Source organism: Oncorhynchus keta, chromosome 5, assembly GCF_023373465.1.
Source record: "Oncorhynchus keta strain PuntledgeMale-10-30-2019 chromosome 5, Oket_V2, whole genome shotgun sequence".
NCBI lineage: Eukaryota > Metazoa > Chordata > Actinopteri > Salmoniformes > Salmonidae > Oncorhynchus > Oncorhynchus keta.
In genome coordinates this window covers 7,808,789-7,832,610 of record NC_068425.1, presented here as the reverse complement: position 1 = coordinate 7,832,610, position 23,822 = coordinate 7,808,789, and the positions used below count along the sequence as shown (strand labels likewise).

At 40.9% G+C, this 23,822-nt stretch overlaps 1 protein-coding gene across 1 annotated transcript; it reads left to right on the top strand.

Moving 5' to 3' along the window:
• The first annotated feature begins 877 nt into the window (after positions 1–877).
• Positions 878–23,790, top strand: LOC118384140 (beta-1,4 N-acetylgalactosaminyltransferase 1-like). Its single transcript, XM_052518628.1, has 11 exons — positions 878–1,054; positions 10,606–10,754; positions 10,982–11,125; positions 11,296–11,402; positions 11,543–11,580; positions 13,783–13,960; positions 14,057–14,143; positions 15,363–15,544; positions 20,796–20,939; positions 21,793–22,024; positions 23,022–23,790. Exons 2-11 carry the CDS (start codon positions 10,606–10,608, stop codon positions 23,204–23,206), a joined length of 1,446 nt encoding a protein of 481 aa, XP_052374588.1. The 5' UTR covers positions 878–1,054; the 3' UTR covers positions 23,207–23,790.
• Positions 23,791–23,822: the final 32 nt, after the last annotated feature.

The window sequence follows — 23,822 nt, the reverse complement described above, 5'->3', positions numbered from 1 at the left end:
GAGGGGGATGACCGCAGCAGCATTCCAATCTTTGGGGATCACAGACGACACGAAAGAGAGGTTGAACAGGCTAGCAATAGGGGTTGCAACAATTGCGGCGGATAATTTCAGAAAGAAAGGGTCCTGATTGTCTAGCCCAGCTGATTTGTAGGTATCCAGATTTTGCAGCTCTTTCAGAACATCAGCTCTATGGATTTGGGTGAAGGAGAAATGGGGAAGGATTGGGCAAGTTGCTGTGGGGGTGCAGAGCTGTTGACCGGGGTAGGGGTAGCCAGGTGGAATGCATGCCTGAATTCATCACTCTCATCTCTTCTTTTTATAAGAAACATTAATCTGATGAACATGGCAAATTGTTTGCTTAGTCAATTTACACACAGCTCTTACCCCACCAGACATGTATACATTTTTTCCCACAGTCCCCGAATCCAGAACAAATTCAAGAAAGTGTACAGTGTTATATAGAGCCATTATTACATGGAACTCTGTTCCATCTTACATGAACGATGCGACTACGTGTCTCAGCAGCATGCCGAAAACCAGCCCAGCCTCACACATTCAATTCGCGCATATATGTACACAATGTATTTCAACAGATTTCGTGCGTTTTTGTTTATTTTTGTGTGGTTCAATTCGTTCGAAAATACACGCATTTATGTGCTGCTTAATTCGTGCGAAAAAAAACACGAATTTAACCAGTAGGCGACACACAAGCCTTTGCAACAACCGTACATTTCAAAGCACCAAAATAACAAGGGTTACAAAAGCATCTCTCTCCATTGAATATACAGGCGGTTGACGTCCAGAACCCTTATTGAATATTCAAAAAACGATTACAATAATGACGTAACACCAATATAAAGAAAGGATAGACGGGAGATAGATAGACAGCCGCTGTGCGGAAATCGACTCCCATTGTTAGGGCAGAGAGACTTGTTCCTGGTCAATATATCCATAATCTTTGGTTTACCCTCTGATTATATTTGCTGTGGATTTTCTTTTTTCAATAGTTAAATGACTAGACAGACTGGACCATCGTATAATTGTGTGCAAAAAGGTTTGTACTTTAGCCTTACTTTTCACTTAGCAGTTTTACAATTGTGTTAGATTTTTCCGTTTGTATAGACTAGTAGGCTTAAATCGTTTTAAATGACTGTTTTGTATTGTCTGGAAACTCACTTGTAGAATTCGCTTGCAGTAGGTCTCTTAAAAAAGAGAAGCCGTACAAGGTTATTAAACAGAGGTGCCTAGTTTTTCTTATTTTGTTGATATCAGGTAACCCTGGCCCTGATATGCAATGTCTCCAAACCTCCTCTGATTTTAAATCAAGATCTGGTTATGGTATTTTTCATTTAAATGTACGCAGCCTGTTGTCAAATTGATGGGGTTAGGATTTTGGCTAAATCAACTGATGCAATTGTGTTTTCTGAAACCTGGCTGAGCAAGTCTGTTTTTGATAAGGATATTTGTATAAATGGTTACAATGTTTATCGCACTGATCGAGTTAAGAAAGGTGGGGTTGTGGCTATATATGTAAAAACTAAATTCCCTGTAAGTGTGGCAAAGTGTGAAACTATTTGTAAACAGTTAGAATTTCTTGCTTTGAATATTGAGGTTTCAAATAGTCTCTCTATAACTGTGATTGGCTGTTATAGACCCCCCTCTGTTCTCGGTGATGCATTTTCATCTTTGACGCACCTTATGTCAACTTCTTTACAGTGAAATGATCTTGATTGGTGATCTCAACTGGTGTTGGTTAAAGCCGGTGTCTGATGATTTAAAAATGTTTTGGAAGTCTATGTATCTTACCCAGTTGATTAACTCCCCCACTCGCCCAAATCTTAAATGCCCAGATAAATCTACCATGATTGATTTGATATTGACAAATGTTCCACAGTGACCAATGTGCTGTTGTTGCTGTTAGAGATACTACGGTTCCTAAAACAAACCCACGTTTTATTCGTAAGAGAAATTTGAAGTGTTTTAATGAGCAGACTTTCTTTCATGATTTGTTTTATTTTGACTGGAGGAAGATTGAGTTTATCCCTGATGTGGAAACTGCCTGGGAATTCTTTCATTATGGTTTTTTCCAAATAGCAAACAAACATGCCCCATTCCGCAGGCAGTATTATTCACGACCGTAATGTAGCCTGGGCTAAAGCAAGGAAATCATGTTCTGATGCTGATTGGTTTTTATTTTTAGGCAGTTACGAAACAAGTGTTCTTTTCTTCTCAGGAAGGCCATGTTTGAATATTTTATGTCTGTAACCATTGATAACTTGAATGACCCTAGCCTGTTTTGAAGGCTATTAAGTCTGTCTGTTAACAGAAACGTTAATGAATTACCTTCATGTGTTTTGAAGGACTCTGTTGCTGTATATGACAACTGAAATGCTGAATTGTTTCAATGAGCACTTTGCATCATCTGGTAGGCTGCTTGATTCAGTGTCCTCTGTACAAACCTGTGTGGATGAACCAGTGAGAGCTGGTCAAACTTTTAGCTTTTTGCCATTCTCAGTGCAGGTCCTTAGATCAGAGAGCCTGCAGGTCCTGATCTTTTGGATCCCTGCTTTTTAAATCTGGCAGTTGATTTCATAGCTGAACCACTTACATATCTGTTCAATATAAACCTGGAATGTAATGAAATTCCGAAAATCTGGAAATCAGCATTTGTCCTACCACTTTTAAAAGGGGGAGATCCAACTCTTTTACATAATTATAGGCCAATCTCAAAGCTGTCACCCCTGGTGAAAATACTTGAATCCCTTGTAAGTGAACAGCTAAAATAGTTTTTATTTACTAACTCTATTTTATCAATAATCCAAGATGGCGTAGCAGTCAGACGTCTTTGTCCTGTCGTGTCCCTTGTATATATCGTTTTACATATATTTTTTCCGTCACATATCCTTTAAAATATTTTGCTAAACCTCAACTTCTAAATACTCCCCTGCAACCCGCCTCACCCAATGTGGCGTGGTTCGTTTTTCTAAAGTATTTATATTTACTTCGGATCTGGAATCCCTCAACTGAAGCTAGCCAGCTAACTACCAGCTATCAGTCAGCAAATCATTGCCAGCGGTCATCAGCTAACCTTCAGCTTGGAAAGCTCTCGCCAGTTCGAACAACGTGACTCTAACCAGAGCATAACGGACCTATTAGTTTTATCCCTGGATTCCTACCGCAAACTGAACATTTTCATCTGGATATTCACAACTAGCTAATCGCAATCCCGGATGACTACTCCTGGCTAGCGTTTCCATCCCAGAGCAAGCACCAATTAGCTTGAAGCTAGCCCGACCAGGGCTCCTGTGCTACTACCGAAGCACACTCCTGGGCTACAATATCCGGACCCCTTTCTACAGCCGGTACGGGGCATGGAACCCCGCAGATCCCCTACGACTGGAATACCGACATAATCTGCCCGAGGACTCCAACAGGCCCCTCAGATGCGACGCCCGCTGAAGGCCCATTAGGCCTGCTAGCTACCTAGAGCTACTTGGAACCCTACTAATTCCACGACTGGTCTATCAACGTCACCGCACAAAGAGGCAAAAGAAAAACAGACTTACCCCCATCGCAACGTCCCCCAAAGGCTAACTTTCTAGCCACTGCTATCTGCTTGCTTGCTAACCCAGTCTGCTAGCTGCTAGCTTGCCAGGCCCGGTCTGCTAACTGCTAGCTTGCCTGCCCGGTCTGCTAACTGCTAGCCCCTGCTAACTGCTTGCTTGCTAACTCGGCCTGCTAGCTGCTAGCCTGCCCCGGTCTACACTCTGCCAACCCAGATGTCTTAGCCGTGTCTGAATCCTGGCTTAGGAAAACCACCAAAAACCCTGAAATAGCCCCCGTGATATGCAACTTTTCAGTGAAGTTAGGAACAAATATACACAGGCAGTTAGGAAAGCAAAGGCACGCTTTTTGAAACAGAAATTTGCATCCTGTAATACTAACTCAAAAAAGTTCTGGGACACTGTAAAGTCCATGGAGAGTAAGAGCACCTCCTCCCAGCTGCCCACTGCTCTGAGGCTAGGAAACACTGTCACCACTGATAAATCCACCATAACTGAGAATTTCAATAAGCATTTCTTTACGGCTGGCCATGCTTTCCACATGGCTACCCCTACCCTGGTCAACTGCCCGGCACGCTCCACAGCAACCCGCCAAAGCCCCCACCATTTCTCCTTTACCCAAATCCAGATAGCTGATGTTCTGAAAGAGCTGCAAAATCTAGACCCCTACAAATCAGCCGGGCTCTTTCTAAAATTATCTGCCGAAATTGTTGCAACTCCTATTACTAGCCTGTTCAACCTCTCTTTCGTATCGTCTGAGATTCCCAAAGATTGGAAAGCTGCTGCGGTCATCCCCCTCTTCAAACGGGGTGACACTCTAGACCCAAACTGGTACAGACTTATATCTATCCTACCCTGTCATTCTAAGGTCTTCGAAGGCCAAGTTAACAAACAGATTACTGACCATTTCGAATCCCCCCAATACCTTCTCCGCTATTGAATCTGGTTTCAGAGCTGGTCATGGGTGCACCTCAGCCACGCTCAAGGTTCTAAACAACATCATAACTGCCTTTGATAAGCGACATTACTGTGCAGCCGTATTCATTGACCTGGCCAAGGCTTTCGACTCTGTCAATCCCCGCATTCTTATTGGCAGACTCGACAGCCTTGGTTTCTCAAATGATTACCTCGCCTGGTTTACCAACTACTTCTCTGATAGAATTCAGTGTGTCAAATCGGAGGGCCAGTTGTCCGGACCTCTGACAGTCTCTATGGGGGTGCCACAGGGTTCAATTCTCGGGCCGACTCTCTTTTCTGTATACATCAATGATGTTTCTATTGCTGCTGGTGATTCTCTGATCCAACCTCTACGCAGATGACACCATTCTGTATACTTCTGGCCCCTCTTTGGACACTGTGTTAACTAACCTCCAGATGAGCTTCAATACCATACAACTCTCCTTCTGTGGCCTCCAACTGCTCTTAAACGCAAGTAAAACTAAATGCATGCTATTCAATCGATCACTGCCCGCACCTGCTCGCCCATCCAGCATCACTACTCTGGGCGGCTCTGAATTAGAATACGTGGACAACTACAAATACCTGGGTGTCTGGTTAGACTGTAAACTCTCCTTCCAGACTCGCATTAAGCATCTCCAATCCAAAATTAAATCTAGAATCGGCTTCCTATATCGCAACAAAGCATCCTTCACTCATGCTGCCAAACATATACCCTCGTAAAACTGACCATCCTACCGATCCTTGACTTCGGTGATGTCATTTACAAAATAGCCTCCAACACTCTACTCAGCAAACTGGATGCAGTCTATCGCAGTACCATCCGTTTTGTCACCAAAGCCCCATACACTCCCACCATTGTGACCTGTACGCTCTCGTTGGTTGGTCCTCGCTTCATAGTCGTCGCCAAACCCACTGGCTACAGGTTATCTAAAAGTCTCAGCTAGGTAAAGCCCCACCTTATCTCAGCTCACTGGTCACCATAGCAGCACCCACTCGTAGCATGCGCTCCAGCAGGTATAATCTCGCTGGTCACGCCCAAAGCCAATTCCTCCTTTGGTCGTCTTTCCAGTTCTCTGCTGCCCATGACTGGAACGAATTGCAAAAATCTCTGAAGCTGGGGACTCACATCTCCCTCACTTGCTTTAAGCACCAGCTGTCAGAGCAGCTTACAGATCACTGCACCAGTACATAGATGGGCTGTTTACAGATGGGCTATCTACCTACCTCATCCCCATACTGGTATTTATTTATTTATTTAGCTCCTTTGCACCCCAGTATCTCGACCTGCATATTCATCTTCTGCCGATCTACAATTCCAGTGTTTAATTGCTATATTGTAATTACATCGCCACCATGGCCTATTTATTTCCTCAACTTACCTCATTTGCACTCACTGTATATCGACTTTTTGTTTTCTTTTGTTCTACTGTATTATTGACTGTATGTTTAGTTTATTCCATGTGTAACTCTGTGGTGTTGTATGTGTCGAATTGCTACACTTTATCTTAGCCAGGTCGCAGTTGCAAATGAGAACTTGTTCTCGACTAGCTTACCTGGTTAAATAAAGGTGAAATAAAAATGTACCAATCGGGCTTCAGGAAGAAGCATAGCACAATTACAGCAGCCATGAAGGTTTTAAATGATATCACTGAAGCCCTTGACAAAAAACAGCACTGTGTCTCACTTTTTATTTGTCTCTAAGGCTTTTGTTAGAGTTGATCATGCTATACTAATGCAGAGATTGTCGAGTGTAGGTCTTTCAGAGCATGCAGTTGCATGGTTTGCTAACTATGTCAGATAGAACTCAGTGCACTCAATTTGATGGGCTTCTGTCTGTTAAATTCTGTTTAATGGTGTGCCCCAAGGCTCTGTACTTGGTCCTCTCTTATTCACTATTTATATAAATGATTTAGACAAAAATGTTCAAAATGCGCAACTTAATTTTTATGCTGGTGATACTGTTATTTACTGTTGTGCCTCGCCTCTTACAAAAGCTTTCCAGAACTTGCAAACAGCTTTTTATACTGTTCAACATACCTTGTGTCAATTGAAGCTTATCCTCAATACTGACAACTAAACTAATGGTGTTTTCTAAAGCAAGAAATAGACCTCTGAACCTTTCACCTATTACTACCTGTCAGGCCAAGGAGATTGAGGTTGTAACCTCATAATAATATATTGGAATTTTAATTGATGACTGCCTCTCTTTTAAATTGCATATTCAACAACTTACAAAAAAATTGAAGCTGAAATTGGGATTTTATTTTAGGAATAAATCCTGTTTTTCTTTTGAAGTCAGAAGGAGGCTAGTATCAGCTACATTTATGCCTTTACTAGACTATGGGGATATTTTAAATATGAATGCTTCCGCTCAGTCATTGAGATCAATTGAGATTTATTTTAAACGGCAAAACCCTTACGCACCACTGCACTTTGTATACCAGGGTTGGCTGGCCTTCCCTAGTCACTCGTAGGCTCAGGCACTGGTATACTTTTATTTACAAAGCCATTTTGGGTTTACTACGTTTTTATTTGGGCATTTTTATTGTTCAGAATCTGGTGGGTACTCTATTTGTTCGCTGGGCTTTATCCTGCTAACTGTTCCAAATGTCCGAACTGAATTTGGTAAAAGGGCTTTTATGTACTCTGCGCCATCGTCTTGGAACGCCTTACAAAATAGATTTTAAATCTCAATGAGCCCTTCCTGGTTAAATAAAGGTTTAAAAAATAATAGTAAACCTACGGAACATTCATTAAATGAATAATAAACATTTGCATATTGTCTTATCCAAATGTAAATGTTTATTATTAATAGCCTATTATTTATAGGGCTATGGCTATATTATTATAACACGTTTTTTTGTATTTACATTAGGCTATACAACTTACATTTTATTGTGGTTTATCCATTTAATGAGGATCTGTAAGCCATTCTTTAAAATCGGTCGATTTAAAAAAAAATATATATATATATATAACTGATATTTATTTACCTAGGCAAATCAGTTAAGAACAAATTCTTATTTACAATGAAGGGCTACCCCAGCCAAACCCTAACGACCCTGTGCCAATTGTGCACCGCCCTTTTTGTGTTGGTAATTTTGGGAGATATGCGGAAAATATTTATATATAACCATCATATTAAACATGGAGTCACGTGATGGTGTTGTGTGGTACTCCTATATCCCTGTCAATAGGTGTAACCAGACCTCACCTTTTTTTAAAATGCAACCTTAATGTAACTTGACAAGTCAGTTAAGAACCAGTTCTTATTTATACTGAAGGCCTACTCGGGCCAAACCCTATGTCAGTTGTGCACCGCCCTTTTTGTGGTAATTCTACCTGACATGCAGCAACTATTGATATAATAACATCATAGTAAACATGGAGTCACGCGATGGTGTTGCGTGGTACCCCTAATATGACTCAGGAAAGCATGCAGTTTATTAGGCTACATATCAAATATGTTATGAACTGATGGGTTTCATACTACAATAAATATCGAGGGTCTTATTCTGGTGAAATTATGATACAGTGCCTTTAACCACTGTGGCACTCGGGAGCTACCCTTGAATGTTTATCTCGTTACAATAGGTGGAACCAGACCTCACCTTCTTTTTTGAAATGCAACCTTAATTTAACTTGGCAAGTCAGTTAAGAACAAGTTCTTATTTACAATGACGGCCTACTCGGGCCGAAACCTAATGACGCTGGGCCAACTGTGCGCTGCCCTTATGGGACTCTCAATCACGGCCGGGTGTCATACAGCCTGGATTCGAACCAGGTACTATAGTGACGCCTCTTGCACTGAGATACAGTGCCTTTTAAACCACTGCGGCACTCGGGGAGCTACCCTTGCTTAATCCAGTTGACTCTCCAGTAGGAAAAATGTGTTTCTCCTTCCTCAGAGCAACATATCTATACGTGCTTTATTTCAAAGGGATATTGGATCCTTATGTCACTGGAATACATTTGTCACTAATATATGTCGGAACAAATCTATATATCTAATTGTGCTAATGGCAAAACGTCATATTCATAAATCTAAATTCACTCATAAAAAAGTTGTTCATGTTTTCTACAAGGAATTTAGCAGTACATTAAGAACAGTCCAAAACTGAAATTTATTTAGATATGATTATTATATCAATATTTCCGCATGTTTCCACTGCCATTTCTTGCATAATTACTTTTACAGACACAAAAAGATCCCACCATGTCAACGAACAAATTAGATCGGCATTTATAAAACCGTACCGAAACTTCCTGTTTTCATCACAACTGTCATTACTTTAAAAAAAAAAAATATATATATATATATATGGTATGCCTTTATTTGTATAAAAACTTGCAGAAAAACTGTGGTTGGAAACGTGATGATTGAAACTTTTGGCAAAACAATTAATAATATGCTGCTACTAACACTTCACTTTTGTTTTTCATAACCCTGTCATTCAAAGATAATTCTTAAAAATCCAAATAACTTCACAGATCTTCATTGTAAAGGGTTTAAACACTGTTTCCCATGCTTGTTCAATGAACCAAACAATTAATGAACATGAACCTGTGGAACGGTCATTAAGAAAGTAACAGCTTACAGATGGTAGGCAATTAAGGTTACAGTTATGAAAACTTAGGACACTAAAGAGGCCTTTCTACTGACTCTGGAAAAACACTAAAAGAAAGATGCCCAGGATCCCTGCTCATCTGCGTGAACATGCCTTTGGCATGCTGCAAGGAAGCATGAGGACTGCAGATGTGGCCAGGGCAGTAAATTGCAATGTCCGTACTGTAAGACAGTGCTACAGGGAGACAGGATGGACAGCTGATCGCCCTCGCAGTGGCAGACCACGTGTAACAACACCTGCACAGGATCGGTACATCCGAACATCACACCTGCGGGACAGGTACAGGATGGTAACAATAACTACCCGAGTTACACCAGGAACGCACAATCCCACCATCAGTGCTCAGAATGTCCGCAAAAGGAGGAGAGAGGCTGGACTGAGGGCTTGTTGACCTGTTGTAAGGCAGGTCCTCACCAGACAACACTGGCAACAACGTCGCCTATGGGCACAAACCCACCGTCGCTGGACCAGACAAGACTGGCAAAGAGTGCTCTTCACTGACGATTCGTGGTTTTGTCTCACCAGGGTTGATGGTCGGATTCGCGTTTATCGTCGAAGGAATGAGCATTACACCGAGGCCTGTACTCTGGAGCGGGATCGATTTGGAGGTGGAGGCTCCGTCATGGTCTGGGGCAGAGTGTACCAGCATCATCGGACTGAGCTTGTTGTCAATGCAGGCAATCTCAATGCTGTGCGTTACAGGGAAGACATCCTCCTTCCTCATGTGGTACCCTTCCTGCAGGCTCATCCTGACATGACCTTCCAGCATGACAATGCCACCAGCCATACTGCTCATTCTGTGCTTGATATCCTGCAAGACAGGAATGTCAGTGTTCTGCCATGGCCAGCGAAGAGCCCAGATCTCAATCCCATTGAGTACGTCTGGGACCTGTTGGATCGGAGGGTGAGGGCTAGGGCCATTCCCTACAGAAATGTCAGGGAACTTGCAGGTGCCTTGGTGGAAGAGTGGGGCAACATCTCACAGCAAGAACGGGCAAATCTGGTGCAGTCCATGAGGAGGAGATGCACTGCGGTACTTAATGCAGCTGGTGGCCACACCAGATACTGACTGTTACTTTTTATTTTGACCCCACCTTTTTAATGCAGCTGGTGGCCATACCAGATACTGACTGTTACTTTTGATTTTGACCTCCCCCCTTTGTTCAGGGACACATTATTCAATTTCTGTTAGTCACATGTCTGTGGAACCTGTTCAGTTTGTCTCAGTTGTTGAATCTTATGTTCATACAAATATTTACACATGTTAAGTTTGCTAAAAATAAATGCAGTTGACAGTGAAAGGATGGTTCTTTTTTTTGCTGCGTTTATTTATATATATATATATATATATGATGGCAATAACGCTGATTCAACCAGTTTGATCCCAGTGGGTAGCCCCTTCAAGATTTTACATTGCTTCCCTGGTCAGAATTTGATGCTCTTGTCTTCTACAGATGGGCAGTCTTCGACAGATGGGTCGAGGCACGCAGATACTTGTCCTAGCTATTTTCTGTCTGTCAGCATCAGTGATGTACTTCTTCATCATATTTCACTATAGCGCAAAAGAGGAAGACCCAGATCAATTAGTTCCTCAGCAAATAAGGTACATTTTTATTTTTTAGCAACTGTTTGTTTGAGCTAAGTTATCGTGAAGGCTGAAATCACTTAGACATTTCAAAATGTAAAGGTACAACATACTTGTTTTTAAGACCGTTCTGCCATCGTGAAAATTAATAAAGTACTATACCAGTTTTAAAATGGTATATCTTCAGAAATGGAACCTGTCCAGTTTTTGTAGACTATGTTCTATTTGTCCCTGTGAATCAATAGAGCCTTACCATCCAGCAGTCCCAGACAACCCAATTGCATCTGTCAGGGAAGCGGAGTGTTTGTACTGAAAGATCATATTCCAAAAGACCAGTATGATGACATAGTCAAACGAAGAGCTGAGGAGTACAGGAAGCATCATATCAGGTGGGTAAAATACTACAAATGTAACCTGGTGTTACGGAAATCAAGTAGCTTGATTAGTGAGTAACCCCCAGTTCAAGAAGAATATCCACTAAGTTGATTGTTATGTCTTAAATATGCACATGCATGCTGTCCTCAGGAAACATTTATGGGACCATTTGATCTTCTCCTAGGACAAGCTCCAGTCTGAACAGGCTTATCTTTGCTCCATCCAACTCCCCTCTTCAGTATCCAATCCAGGGGTTCACTGTTGTCCCACTTCGGAAGACATTGATACCAGGTAGTCTATGCAAGAACCGCTTGTTTTACGTAGCCTCCATCATCAACAAAGAAACTGTATACAGTATGTTCTCTGCAAAGCAGTTACACAATAGATTAGTATCTCAATATTTAAATTGTGCTATAAAAATATTATTTCAGGTTTAGTTCTCCATGCAGCAAAAAGACAAAATTACAAGGTTGGTTCGAAACGCTTTGAATGGATAATGGACTTGAGGGTCTTATGTTCTCCATGTTGTAATGAACAACTGTTTGTTGGTGTTTGATTGGAATCTTTGGTAAGACTTTACAGTAAGGGTAAGGGCAGAACACAAACAATGTACATTTTACCCTTAATGTTAAGAGTTACCTGCTCTTTTGGTGGTGGTTCTTTACATCAGGTGTCATATCTACCATTTTCTGCTTAGCTTTTACTTCATGTAGGGAGGAACCGGGATGAAAGTAACACTTCGTTTTTTCCTATTTACTCAGAGATCGATAGTGCTAGAGAAACCATATTTTATGATAAGCAACTTACAGTATATATGTCCTCTACCATTAGCAAGTGTAATTAAATGTCTAGGACTAATCACTTTTAACTAAAAATACAGAACGAAACTAGCATAATGCTACTTTTGTACTAGCCAGGTGGGTCTAAACTAAAAACAGGTTTGGGTCAAAATTAACAGCTGGCCAAAAGTGCACAATATCTGTCTTATTTAAATTGTTCTGGTTTGTAATGCCCCTTACTTTCAACAAAGGTACGATCAGCCATAGGTTCTTGTTTGTGTCGATTCAATAAATAAGTATATGGGTTCGAAATTCATTCAAATTAACCATGCGTCAACATCACAATGTTGCGCAAGCACTATTTTCATTTATTTAGCCTATTAATCGGACTAAAATAAACAATAGCAATATTAGCCATTTCTTTAATGGAAACGTCCAATGACTATTCATGTTTATCCCTACAAATCATGACTAAATGTTTAGCGCTACAAATCAATTGTCTTTGTCAAGTGTGCTCCTCGTGTCTTGATAAAAATGTATATTCTATTCTCTTCACAAATGGCAAACTCATCTTGCTTATCACATTTCTATGGCTTGAGGTAATTGACCCCCAGAATCATAGCTATATATATTTTTAAACCACTAACCTATCGATAAAAGCAAATGGTCAATTAAGGCATTATTTTAATGTCATATGCGATTTTTAAACATTTCCAACACTATGAAAGCAATATGAACTATAAGAGACAATGGCCAGTGCTTAAACATGTATTTTATTCCAGGTCATCAATTTTGTCCCACCTGGCTCTCCTGTAACTTCTCCCAGGCTAACACCCAAGACTAGCTAACATGATACTTAAAACCTATGCTGTTGTTTAGTCACTAGATGGGTTAAGACATATGTATGCACAACTCTACAACCCCAAAAAAAACATTTTGGGGTCCGATGCAGGGAGGTCATCCTTTCACATTCTAGCTTCTGTGTTATCTGAGAAAATGGGCATATTACTTTCACCCTGTGTTACTTTCATCCAAGTGTTATGATACTCCTGATTTGTCCCACAGATGGTCTGTTTTATGTTTCTACCGTTGTGACTAGATGGAGTAAGCCTACACCAGCTTAATCTCGTGGACACATCTGTTGTTGACAACCGTAGCATTGTAGCAAACCCTAACCTATTCTCCAAACCTGCTGCGTTACTTCTCCTAACCTGCCACGTAAATGATCCTAACCTGCTATGTAAACAAACCATCTGTGATGACAAATCATCAGTACCATCAAACCAGTTCTCCCTGTGTTCCTTTTTGCAATGAAGTAAAGCAGCAAATTGTTTTTCCCCCACTGGTCCATTCCTCAGTCACCGTATGTATGTATGTATGTATGTATGTATGTATGTATGTATGTATGTATGTCTGTTGAGACTGCATTGATATGAACTGGATTGACAAGGTAAATATTTGACATAGCTAACTGCCTTCCACAGACCGTTGCACAAATATTAAAGGCACTAAAGGCCCATGTTCAAATGCAAGTTTTACCATATAGAACAAATTAATCCACCCATTTCTCACATTTGTTTACAATAACAGAATTGCCTGCAAGTTTTGTGCTTCAAAAGATACAAATCATTTTTGAACTATACATCTAAATGCTAAATCTCAATTCACATGGTGTTGTTCAGCTTCAATCTAACTTCTAACAACCAAACTTAATTTGAATACACCTTTTGAGGAACTCAATTGATTAGAGAGAGAGAAGTATGCAAATGCTAACAACAACCACATTGATTCAACAACTGTACAATCACATAAGTTCCATAGGAAGTGGAAAATGGTCCTTCTCAACCTTTGGCCTGAGTTTATGAAAACTCTATGGTGTTATGTACCTGCAGGTGACTCTGAGTGTGTCCAGTGGTGTCCTGGCCATTGAGGCCCTTGGAGAGGGGGACAAAGAGGGACAGGGAGAGAAAGAGATCACTGTCCAGTCGACCAGCCTATCTGACCTCAACAATCTTCTGGGACAAATTACCTACACCAGCACTGTGTACCGAATGAGGACTGGAGATCTGGGTAAGGCCTTAGAGCCAGGTTTCCTACAATACCCATGGCTTCCTCTCTACATCTGAGACCATCATATGACACCACCCTTCCCTGCTCTTTCACCAGCTCACTTCACTTTTGAACACCATGAGGCTGTCTTCCCCATTGTCATCCAGCAGACATCAGTGCCTGTTTTATATGACATAGGAAATGGTGAGATCCCCTTTATTCCCTTGTAATGTAGCCAGTATATGAATGTGAAAATGGGGAGAAGGAATCAACCATAGGGTGAGGATCAAGACTGGTGATCAGAGGAGTGGGATATAAATAAAGGCTACACGAAAGATAATGTGATTGTCAATCCATTGTTTTTGGTCATGAAGCTTCTACAGATATGAGCAAATGGCAGCGTCTTTAAACTGCAAAACTTAGGGCTAACATCAGGTACCAAGATTAGGTCATTAGGAAGAATTATGACATCACCCCTCATAAACTCAGCAAAAAAAGAAACGTTCTCTCACTGTCGATTACGTTAATTTTCAGCAAAGTTAGCATGTGTAAATATTTGTATGAACATAACAAGATTCAACAACTGAGACAAACTGAACAAGTTCCACAGACATGTGACTAACATAAATGGAGTAATGTGTCCCTGAACAAAGGGGGGAACAAACTCAAAAGTAACAGTCAGTATCTGGTGTGGCCACCAGCTGCATTAAGTACTGCAGTGCATCTCGTCCTCATGGACTACACCAGGTTTGCCAGTTCTTGCTGTGAGATGTTACCCCACTGTTCCACCAAGGCACCTGCAAGTTCCCAGACATTTCTATGGGGAATGGCCCTAGCCCTCACCCTCCGATCCAGCAGGTCCCAGACGTGCTCAATGGCATTAAGATCCGGGCTCTTCGCCGGCCATGGCAGAACACTGACATTCCTGTCTTGCAGGAAGTCACGCACAGAACAAGCAGTATGGGTTGTGGCATTGTCATGCTGGAGGGTCATGTCAGGATGAGCCTGCAGGAAGGGTACCACATGAGGGAGGAGGATCTCTTCCCTGTAACACACAGCGTTGAGATTGCCTTCAACGACAACAAGCTCAGTCCGATGATGCTGTGACACACCGCCCCAGACCATGACGGAGCCTCCGCGAATCGTCAGTGAAGAGCATCTTTTGGCATTCCTGTCTGGTCCAGCGACGGTGGGTTTGTGCCCAACGTTGTTGTCGGTGATGTCTGGTGAGGACCTGCCTTACAACAGGCCTACGAGCCCTCAGTCTAGCCTCTCTCAGCCTATTGCGGACAATCTGAGCACTGATGGAGGCTATAGGTTTATATTTTTGTTAAGTATACAAATCAAACAGACACGTCCACCTCCAATTGCAGTAGGATCTAGGATGTCGCTGCGTTAAACCAGAGATTATCTCTCATTGCAGATATCAACTCCCGGGTGACCATCGTCACCAAGACGTTTCTGAGATACACCGAGCTGCAGGCCCTCATCAGTAGCATAAGGACCTATTACAAGGACATCAAAATAATAATCGCCGACGACAGCCTGGAGCCACAGAAAGTGAACGGCTCCAACATTGAGCAGTACATCATGCCCCCAGCACAGGTACAAGCTGGTTTTGGTCAAATTGAAAACCTCAGTGGACATTCAATGTGAATTGATGATGAACATAACATACATATTGAGCATGTGTGATTGAATTTCTGAGTTGAAAGGAACAGAAATAAGATTTTATTGAATTGTTAATTATTGTGATGTGCATGTCTTAAATAACCCAGGTATACAGTGGGGCAAAAAAGTATTTAGTCCGCCACCAATTGTGCAAGTTCTCCCACTTAAAAAGATGAGAGGCCTGTAATTTATCATAGCTACACTTCAACTATGACAAACAAAATGATGAGAAAAATCCAGAAAATCACATTGTAGGATTTTTAATGAATTTATTTGCAAATTATGGTGGAAAATAAGTATTTGGTCAATAACAAAAGTTTCTCAATACTTTGTTATATACCCTTTGTTGGCAATGACAGAGGTCAAATGTTTTCTGTAAGTCTTCACACACTGTTGCTGGTATTTTGGCCCATTCCTCCATGCAGATCTCCTCTAGAGCAGTGATGTTTTGGGGCTGTTGCTGGGCAACACGGACATTCAACTCCCTCCAAAGATTTTCTATGGGGTTGAGATCTGGAGACTGGCTAGGCCACTCCAGGACCTTGGAATGCTTCTTACGAAGCCACTCCTTTATTGCCCGGGCGGTGTGTTTGGGATCATTGTCATGCTGAAAGACCCAGCCACGTTTCATCTTCAATGCCCTTGCTGATGGAAGGAGGTCTCACTCAAAATCTCACGGTACATGGCCCCATTCATTCTTTCCTTTACACGGATCAGTCGTCCTGGTCCCTTTGCAGAAAAACAGCCCCAAAGCATGATGTTTCTACCCCCATTCTTCATAGTAGGCATGGTGTTCTTTGGATGTAACTCAGCAATCTTTGTCCTCCAAACACAACGAGTTGAGTTTTCCCAAAAAGTTATATTTTGGTTTCATCTGACCATATGACATTCTCCCAATCTTCTTCTGGATCTTCCAAATGCTCTCTAGCAAACTTCAGACGGGCCTGGACATTTACTGGCTTAAGCAGGGGGACACGTCTGGCACTGCAGGATTTGAGTCCCTGGCTGCGTAGTGTGTTACTGATGGTAGGCTTTGTTACTTTGGTCCCAGCTCTCTGCAGGTCATTCACTAGGTCCCCCCGTGTGGTTCTGGGATTTTTGCTCACCGTTCTTGTGATCATTTTGACCCCACAGGGTGAGATCTTGTGTGGAGCCCCAAATCGAGGGAGATTATCAATGGTCTTGTATGTCTTCAATTTCCTAATAATTGCTCCCACAGTTGATTTCTTCAAACCAAGCTGCTTACCTATTGCAGATTCAGTCTTCCCAGCCTGGTGCAGGTCTACAATTTTGTTTCTGGTGTCCTTTGACAGCTCTTTGGTCTTGGCCATAGTTTGGTTGTGGACAGGTGTCTTTTAAACTGATAACAAGTTCAAACAGGTGCCATTAATACAGGTAACGAGTGGACAGAGGAGCCTCTTAAAGAAGTTACAGGTCTGTGAGAGCCAGAAATCTTGCTTTTTTTGTAGGTGACCAAATACTTACTTTCCACCATAATTTGCAAATAAATTCATAAAAAAATTCTACAATGTGATTTTCTGGATTGTTTTTCTCATTTTGTATGTTATAGTTGAAGTGTACCTGTGATGAAAATTACAGGCCTCTCTCATCTTTTTAAGTGGGAGAACATGCACAATTGGTGGCTGACTAAATACTTTTTTGCCCCACTGTATGTAATTGTCTCCAGGAACAGATCAGTGCAATAAGGGCAACCTGCCATAGTCCTACACGTACAGATGTAGGATCTTAATTTGAGCCAGTTTGCTTCAGCAGGAAAATAATCCTGCAGCAACAGGAAACGTGGAGTATAATAAATGGACATTTTATTAGGGGGCTGGTGCTTTTTTTCATTTGGGAAAATTAAGTCAGTGCAAATTACAAGCGTTAGCTGTGCAAGAAAATTATCAGCAACAGAGTACATTTTATATCCTACATATTGTTAGGTTCTAATACTGAGTAAAACACTCAACGGACATTATGAAAGTTTAACCAAGTTTATTCTTCCCAGAGGATCAATACAGCTGCATTAGACAAAACATGCTTCCACCACCACAAGTATATGTATGTATGTGTATATATATCTATATTTATTACTCCAATTTAGGCCCTCCTCCTTTCCAATCTTTACATATTTTATGGTTTGACAGGAAGACAAAGTTATGGGGTAATAAAACATTCCTTCTCCCTTAAGGTTATCTAACCTGGAGTCAACCCCCTTGATGTCCAATCCAAAGATCTCCACACGTATCACCTATAGCAAACCTGTGACTTCCACCTCTCTACCCATATTCCACAGCCATCTGGCTCGTACAGATAACCATTAACTTCTGATGTTAAAACCAGTCTCTATCACCCCTCAGATACTATAGTCTTACTTCTGATGTATCATGTCTCTAGGATAGCAATGTTCCCAGTTTAACCCATAATCCAACAATATGTAACAAACTCCAGTCGGCCTCACTGGAATTGAATAAAAAATACATTTGAGAAGAACGCAGACAACCACCAAAGCCTTGACAAGTTTGAATGGTCACTATCAGTAGAAGCAGTCAAACAAATTAACAGGTTTAAGCAACAGCCTTCGCAAGCACGCACGTTTGTTTAGATGACGTAAACATACGTTTTTCTCATTCACAGTGGCTATTGTTGAAGCAAAAGGTCTGTTTAAATGATTGCATTTACACAGGTCTTTTGTCCAATCATATCAGCTCTGAAAAAGAGCTGATGTGAAAAGATCTAATGTGATTGGTCAAAAGACCAGCGAGTGGAAAAAATATTACAATTTGGCAGCCGGCGTAAACACAGCCTACCTGGCTCGAACATGAGTCCTTTGCCCTGATCTTGTCCACATTCTTATTGTGCCCACATTTTTAGACAGGTGTAGACAATTAAGAGTCATTGTGATCTAATTGTTATCACATCTTCATGACCTCCTCCCGAGGTCGACACGCATTGTGTCTGGATATCTTACAAGTGTAGATGGATGTGGACAGTGAAATCGTTTAAATCATCATTATCCCGCCCTCTAAAATCATTGACAGGTGACGCCATTGACTTATGGCATCAATATGTCTTAAAATAAATATTATTTAGAATATCTGTCAAATATTTTGTATACAGGGAGGCACTAGAATATGGTCACAATGCAGACACAGTGGAAGGTTTAGAGACATTTTATTACCATGTGTAGATGCAAACGTTTTACAATGGGGACAGGTGCGTTGTCAGTGGGGTGGCAGGGGTGGAACCCACTTAAATTTGATTGCCTCCCCATTCGCACTGGGTCAGAGCGCTGTCAAACTGGCTCAGATTGTAGGTAAATGTCCGCTATTAGCAGTTAAGTGGTTTTGGTTTTCTTCCTACACATTTCGCTCTAACTTTAATCATGACCCCATTCCTGAGCGGTAAGACTGTTTCCCTTCACAATGCTCACCAGCCACGCAAGAGACATTAGAAGGTACTGTGACAACCGCAATTGAAAGAAATTCAGATATTTTTCAATATTTGTATGATGCATTTCAGTCACTTACTGATGCAAATACAAATTGTTACACCTTTGCCATTATTCAAGTCATTTGATGTATTTTCTTATTGGCCTTATCAACAGAAAATTGTTGTGGTTTTTGTGCTACAATGGTTAAAAGCTATTCTGTAACAATATAGCTAAAACCACTATTGTTTGTCAGTGTCAGGGTAGCCTGTCATTTCGGTAATTTATGTGGTATTAAAAAAGATTCTGCTAACTCCAGCAATGTTAATTGCTTTCACCAATCTAACCATATCATATTTTATTTTGACTGTCAATATATATTGAGCAGTGGAGGGAGGAGCTGTAACAGGACAGGCTCTTTGTAATGGATTTTTAGTTTATTTTTAATTTGACCTTTTAGGCAAGTCAGTCAAGAACAAATTCTTATTTTCAATGACGGCCTAGGAACAGTGGGTTAACTGCCTGTTCAGGGGCAGAACGACATTTGTACCTTGTCAGCTCGGGTTTGAACTTGCAACCTTCCGGTTACTAGGCTACCCTGCCGAAATGAAATATTAAGAGAACACCTTCCTAATATTATTGAATTACCCCCCTAATTAATATAATAGTTTGATTAAGACATTTACATGCTTTGTAAAGAACAATTTCCGTAACAATCCTGTTTACATGGACACACCTGAAATCAGGCTACCTAATGCTACTTTGATAAATGCAGACAAACGCCAAGTAAAATGAATGTTCTAACACAGCGATAATGTTATTTTTGGGAAGCATGTTTTATTCTGAGTTCAGACATATAAAGTATGAATGTGAACTACTTCTAAGAGGCAAACATGCAGTTGTTCCCGAAAACACTTCACTCGCGCTAAAGAGGGAGGCTCGCTGGGCTGGTGTTATCACATGCGCAAATCCAATACCTCTGGTACGCTGATTTAAGGTGTTTACATGTCCTAATCATTTGAAAGATTGCCCAGAAAACCAGGTGTTTTAATCAGCCTATGCTTACTTCGATTTTGACCTTACGCCAATTAAGATAAACAGAGTAAGGTGTTTAGATGACTATTGCATAATCTGCCTACTGCCATAATCAGTTTAATATCCAATTATTCGTGTGCATGTAAACGTACTCACTGATTGAAGTGGATTTAACAAGTGACATCAATCGGGGATAATAGCTTTCACCCGGATTCACCTGGTCAATCTCTGTCATGGAAAGAGCAGGTGTCCGCCCATTTGTTAGACACCTGCAGCTGCTAAAGAATTTCTGTTAGTGCAGGGTTTCCTTTCCTATGTTATACGGGTGTAGGATCTTAATTTGATCACTTTTGCTGGGAATTTTACTTCACTGCAGAAAATACAGATGAGCTACAGATGAGCTTTGAAAACCCATACTCACTGGAAACCCATACTAACACATGGCTATTATTATTATATTATATATTAACAGTATTGCACTTTTTATTTGGTGTAATTTTGGCCAGCTAATAGCCTAACCACCAATCAAGCAACATTATGTACTAAACATTCAAATTCCTTTGCTGCAGGACTATTTTGCAATGACAATGCTGGTCAAATTAAGATCTTACATCTGTATGACTTTGAACATTCTGCAGTTACAATTCTTTTATAGGATAAAACAAAATCACAGATAGGCACTGCGACAAAGTAATTTTGAGGACATTTTCCTTCCCAAAGGGCTGGTTTGCTGGCAGGAACCTGGCTGTCTCTCAGGTCACTACCAAATACTTCTTCTGGGTTGATGACGACTTCCTGTTCACAGACAAAACCAAGATTGAGAGTCTGGTGGAGGTGATGGAGGCCACACCAGAACTAGATGTGGTGAGCAGAGTAACTGTAGCCTGGTCCCCAATCTGTCACCAGGCTACCTGTTTTGCTTAGACTTGGGCTGGAACATTTTCTCTTTACAATATTGATGGTGTCAAGGTCCTCCCCTCCAGTGAGGTTCGAAACCTTGGTGTGATACTTGACAGCCAGCTCTCGTTTGAGGCCCTCATCAAAAGTGTGACCAAAGTCCAATTTTTCAATCTATGGAACACTGGCAGGTTACGACCTATGCTGTCACAGTCTGCAGCTGAGCCACTCACCCACTCCTTTATCTCATCCTGTCTGGACTATTGTAATGTCCTGTTTATTGGTACATCTGCCAAGTGTCCAAAACTGTGCTGCACATGTTTCAAGGACCTCTGCTAATTCTATTTTAATGTCCTCTGGATCCGACAACACATGAATATAGCTTTGTTTGTTGTCTTTTTTTCCAGAATCTGGGGGAAAAAGGGGTCCAAAAGGGTTCTACAGTTGTCCCATAGGATAAACCAATTTGGTTCAAGTTAAAATATTTTTGGTTACGGGTAGAACCCTTTTGGGTTCCATTGTAGAACCGTCTGTGGAACAGTTATACTACATGGAAGCAAAAAGGGTTCTACCTAGAACTAAAAAAAAAATAATTATTCAAAGGGTTCTCCTATGGGGACAGCAGAATAATAATAATTTTAGGTTCTAGATACACTCGTAGAAAAAAAAGTGATATGTGTTTTTCTGTGCTTTGGATAGTTTTTATTGTATTTTTTTCCTACGCATTGGGTCTGAGAAATGTGCTTTACAAATGAAATTAATAATTATTATTATTTCTACTACATGTGGACCTGCTCTGTTCTCTGCCTCCTGTGATCAGGTGGGCGGCTCTGTGGCGGGTCACGGCCAGTTCTACTTCTCTTTGGTGTACGAGGATGGTAATGGGGAGGACGGGGGTTGTCTGAACAGAAAGGGTGCAGTGACATACCAACCTGTTCCAGGCTTCCCCACTTGCTCCTTCACCAGCGGGGTGGTCAACTTATTCCTTGGTCGCACAGATGCTGTGCGCAAAGTGGGCTTTGACCCCCGGCTGAAGAGAGTGGCGCATTCAGGTGGGCTTTATTACATTTTTATTTATTCAACCTATATATCCAGCAAGTCCCACTGAGGTTTGAAGATCTCAATTAGGAGGGATATGAAAGAACACATATGGAATCCTGTAGTAACCAAAAAAGTGTTAAACAACTCAAAGTATATTTGAGATTCTTCAAAGTGGAAATCTGAGAGAATGCCAAGAGAGTGTAAAGCTGTCATCAAGGCAAAGGGTGGCTACTTTGAAGAATCTCAAATATAAAATATAGTTTTAATTGTTTAACAGTTTTTTTTGCTTACTACATGATTCCATATGTGTTATTTCATAGTTTTGATGTCTTCACTATTATTATACATTGTAGAAAATAGTAAAAATGGAGAAATACACTTGAATGTGTAGGTGACCAAGCTTTTGACTGTTTATATATATATATATCCTTTTAAAATTATTTTAGGAGGGAGACTTGGCCACTATGTATTCTGTATGTAGATATACAGTATGAGAAGTGCACAATGTGTATGACAGAGGTATCGTGTAATATATGTACAATGTTGAGTGTGTAATGTACAGTCAGTCTATTTTGTACTGTCTTAAGACAATTTTCCTACCAGGGACATTTTAAAGTTCATCCTATGCTAAGAGGGCAGTTAAAAGCCCAGTAAAAACAGTTGCACACATTTCACATTTACATTTTAGTCATTTAGCAGACGCGCTTATCCAGAGTGACTTGCAGGAGCAATTAGGGTTAAGTGCCTTGCTCAACAGCACATCGACAGATTGCAGCAAGTCTGTAAACTATGTCAAGAGGAAATCTGGAAAGCTGCGTCAATAAGAAAGACAGATGGACATATTTGAGAGTGATGTTCAGTTTCAGTGTTGTGTTAAGTTTTGAAGAAGTCAATTGTTTCTATAGATTATTGTTATCATGTTGCTGATATTACGCTTAAGGCACTGCTCTGTCTTTGGTAATTCATCTTTGGTCCATTCCATTTTCCCTGTCCATATGTTTGTTTCAGAGTTCTTCATGGATGGGTTGGGCAGTTTGCTGGTTGCCAGCTGTAGTCATGTCAGCATCGACCACCAACCCAAAATTGAAAACGCAAAGTACTCGTCGTTCCGAAATCAACAATCAAAAGACATGGAAGACAAACTAGCCCACCACTTCTTCAAGAACCACCTGAAATGTATCCATTATGGCTAGTTTACAAAGAAGTAAACAGTGAAAATAGTGGCGCAATAGTGAGGTGCAATAGTCAAATATGTAGTCGCGGCATCCCATCTGTAGTGGCGCAGTTCTCTTCAAAACATGTAAAGCCACAGGGATCTACAGGAAGCAAATGAGTGAGGTGATCGTCGGGTTGGAAAATTGAACCCATATGGCTTTCACTCATATCAATCACACCATTAAAACAATCAGGCGCATCACAAAGAATGACATCCATGGTTTTGTCATTATAGCCCAAACATGAAGGACACAATACACCTTGAATTGGTATCTATTTTTGACATTTTATGATAAAATGTTAGTCACATTTAGAGCTGTCTAAAAACTGTGTTGCTCTAGGTACTTTCTCTACTGAGTTCTGTGGTCACAGGAGTGACAGAGAGAATATAGTAGACTGTTGCTGTCAAAAAGTGATTGAGTTATTCCTGTATCCTGTGTTAATGACCTTTAAGGACATCCTGTTTGAATGTGCTCATGCTATTTCGGGCTTATGTAAATTGATAGTGAAGCTGTCTCTTTGAAGTAAAGCACATGCTTGAAATAAAATGTCATGGCCTGGTGATTGATGTGTGTGTGGTGTAGAGACCTTATA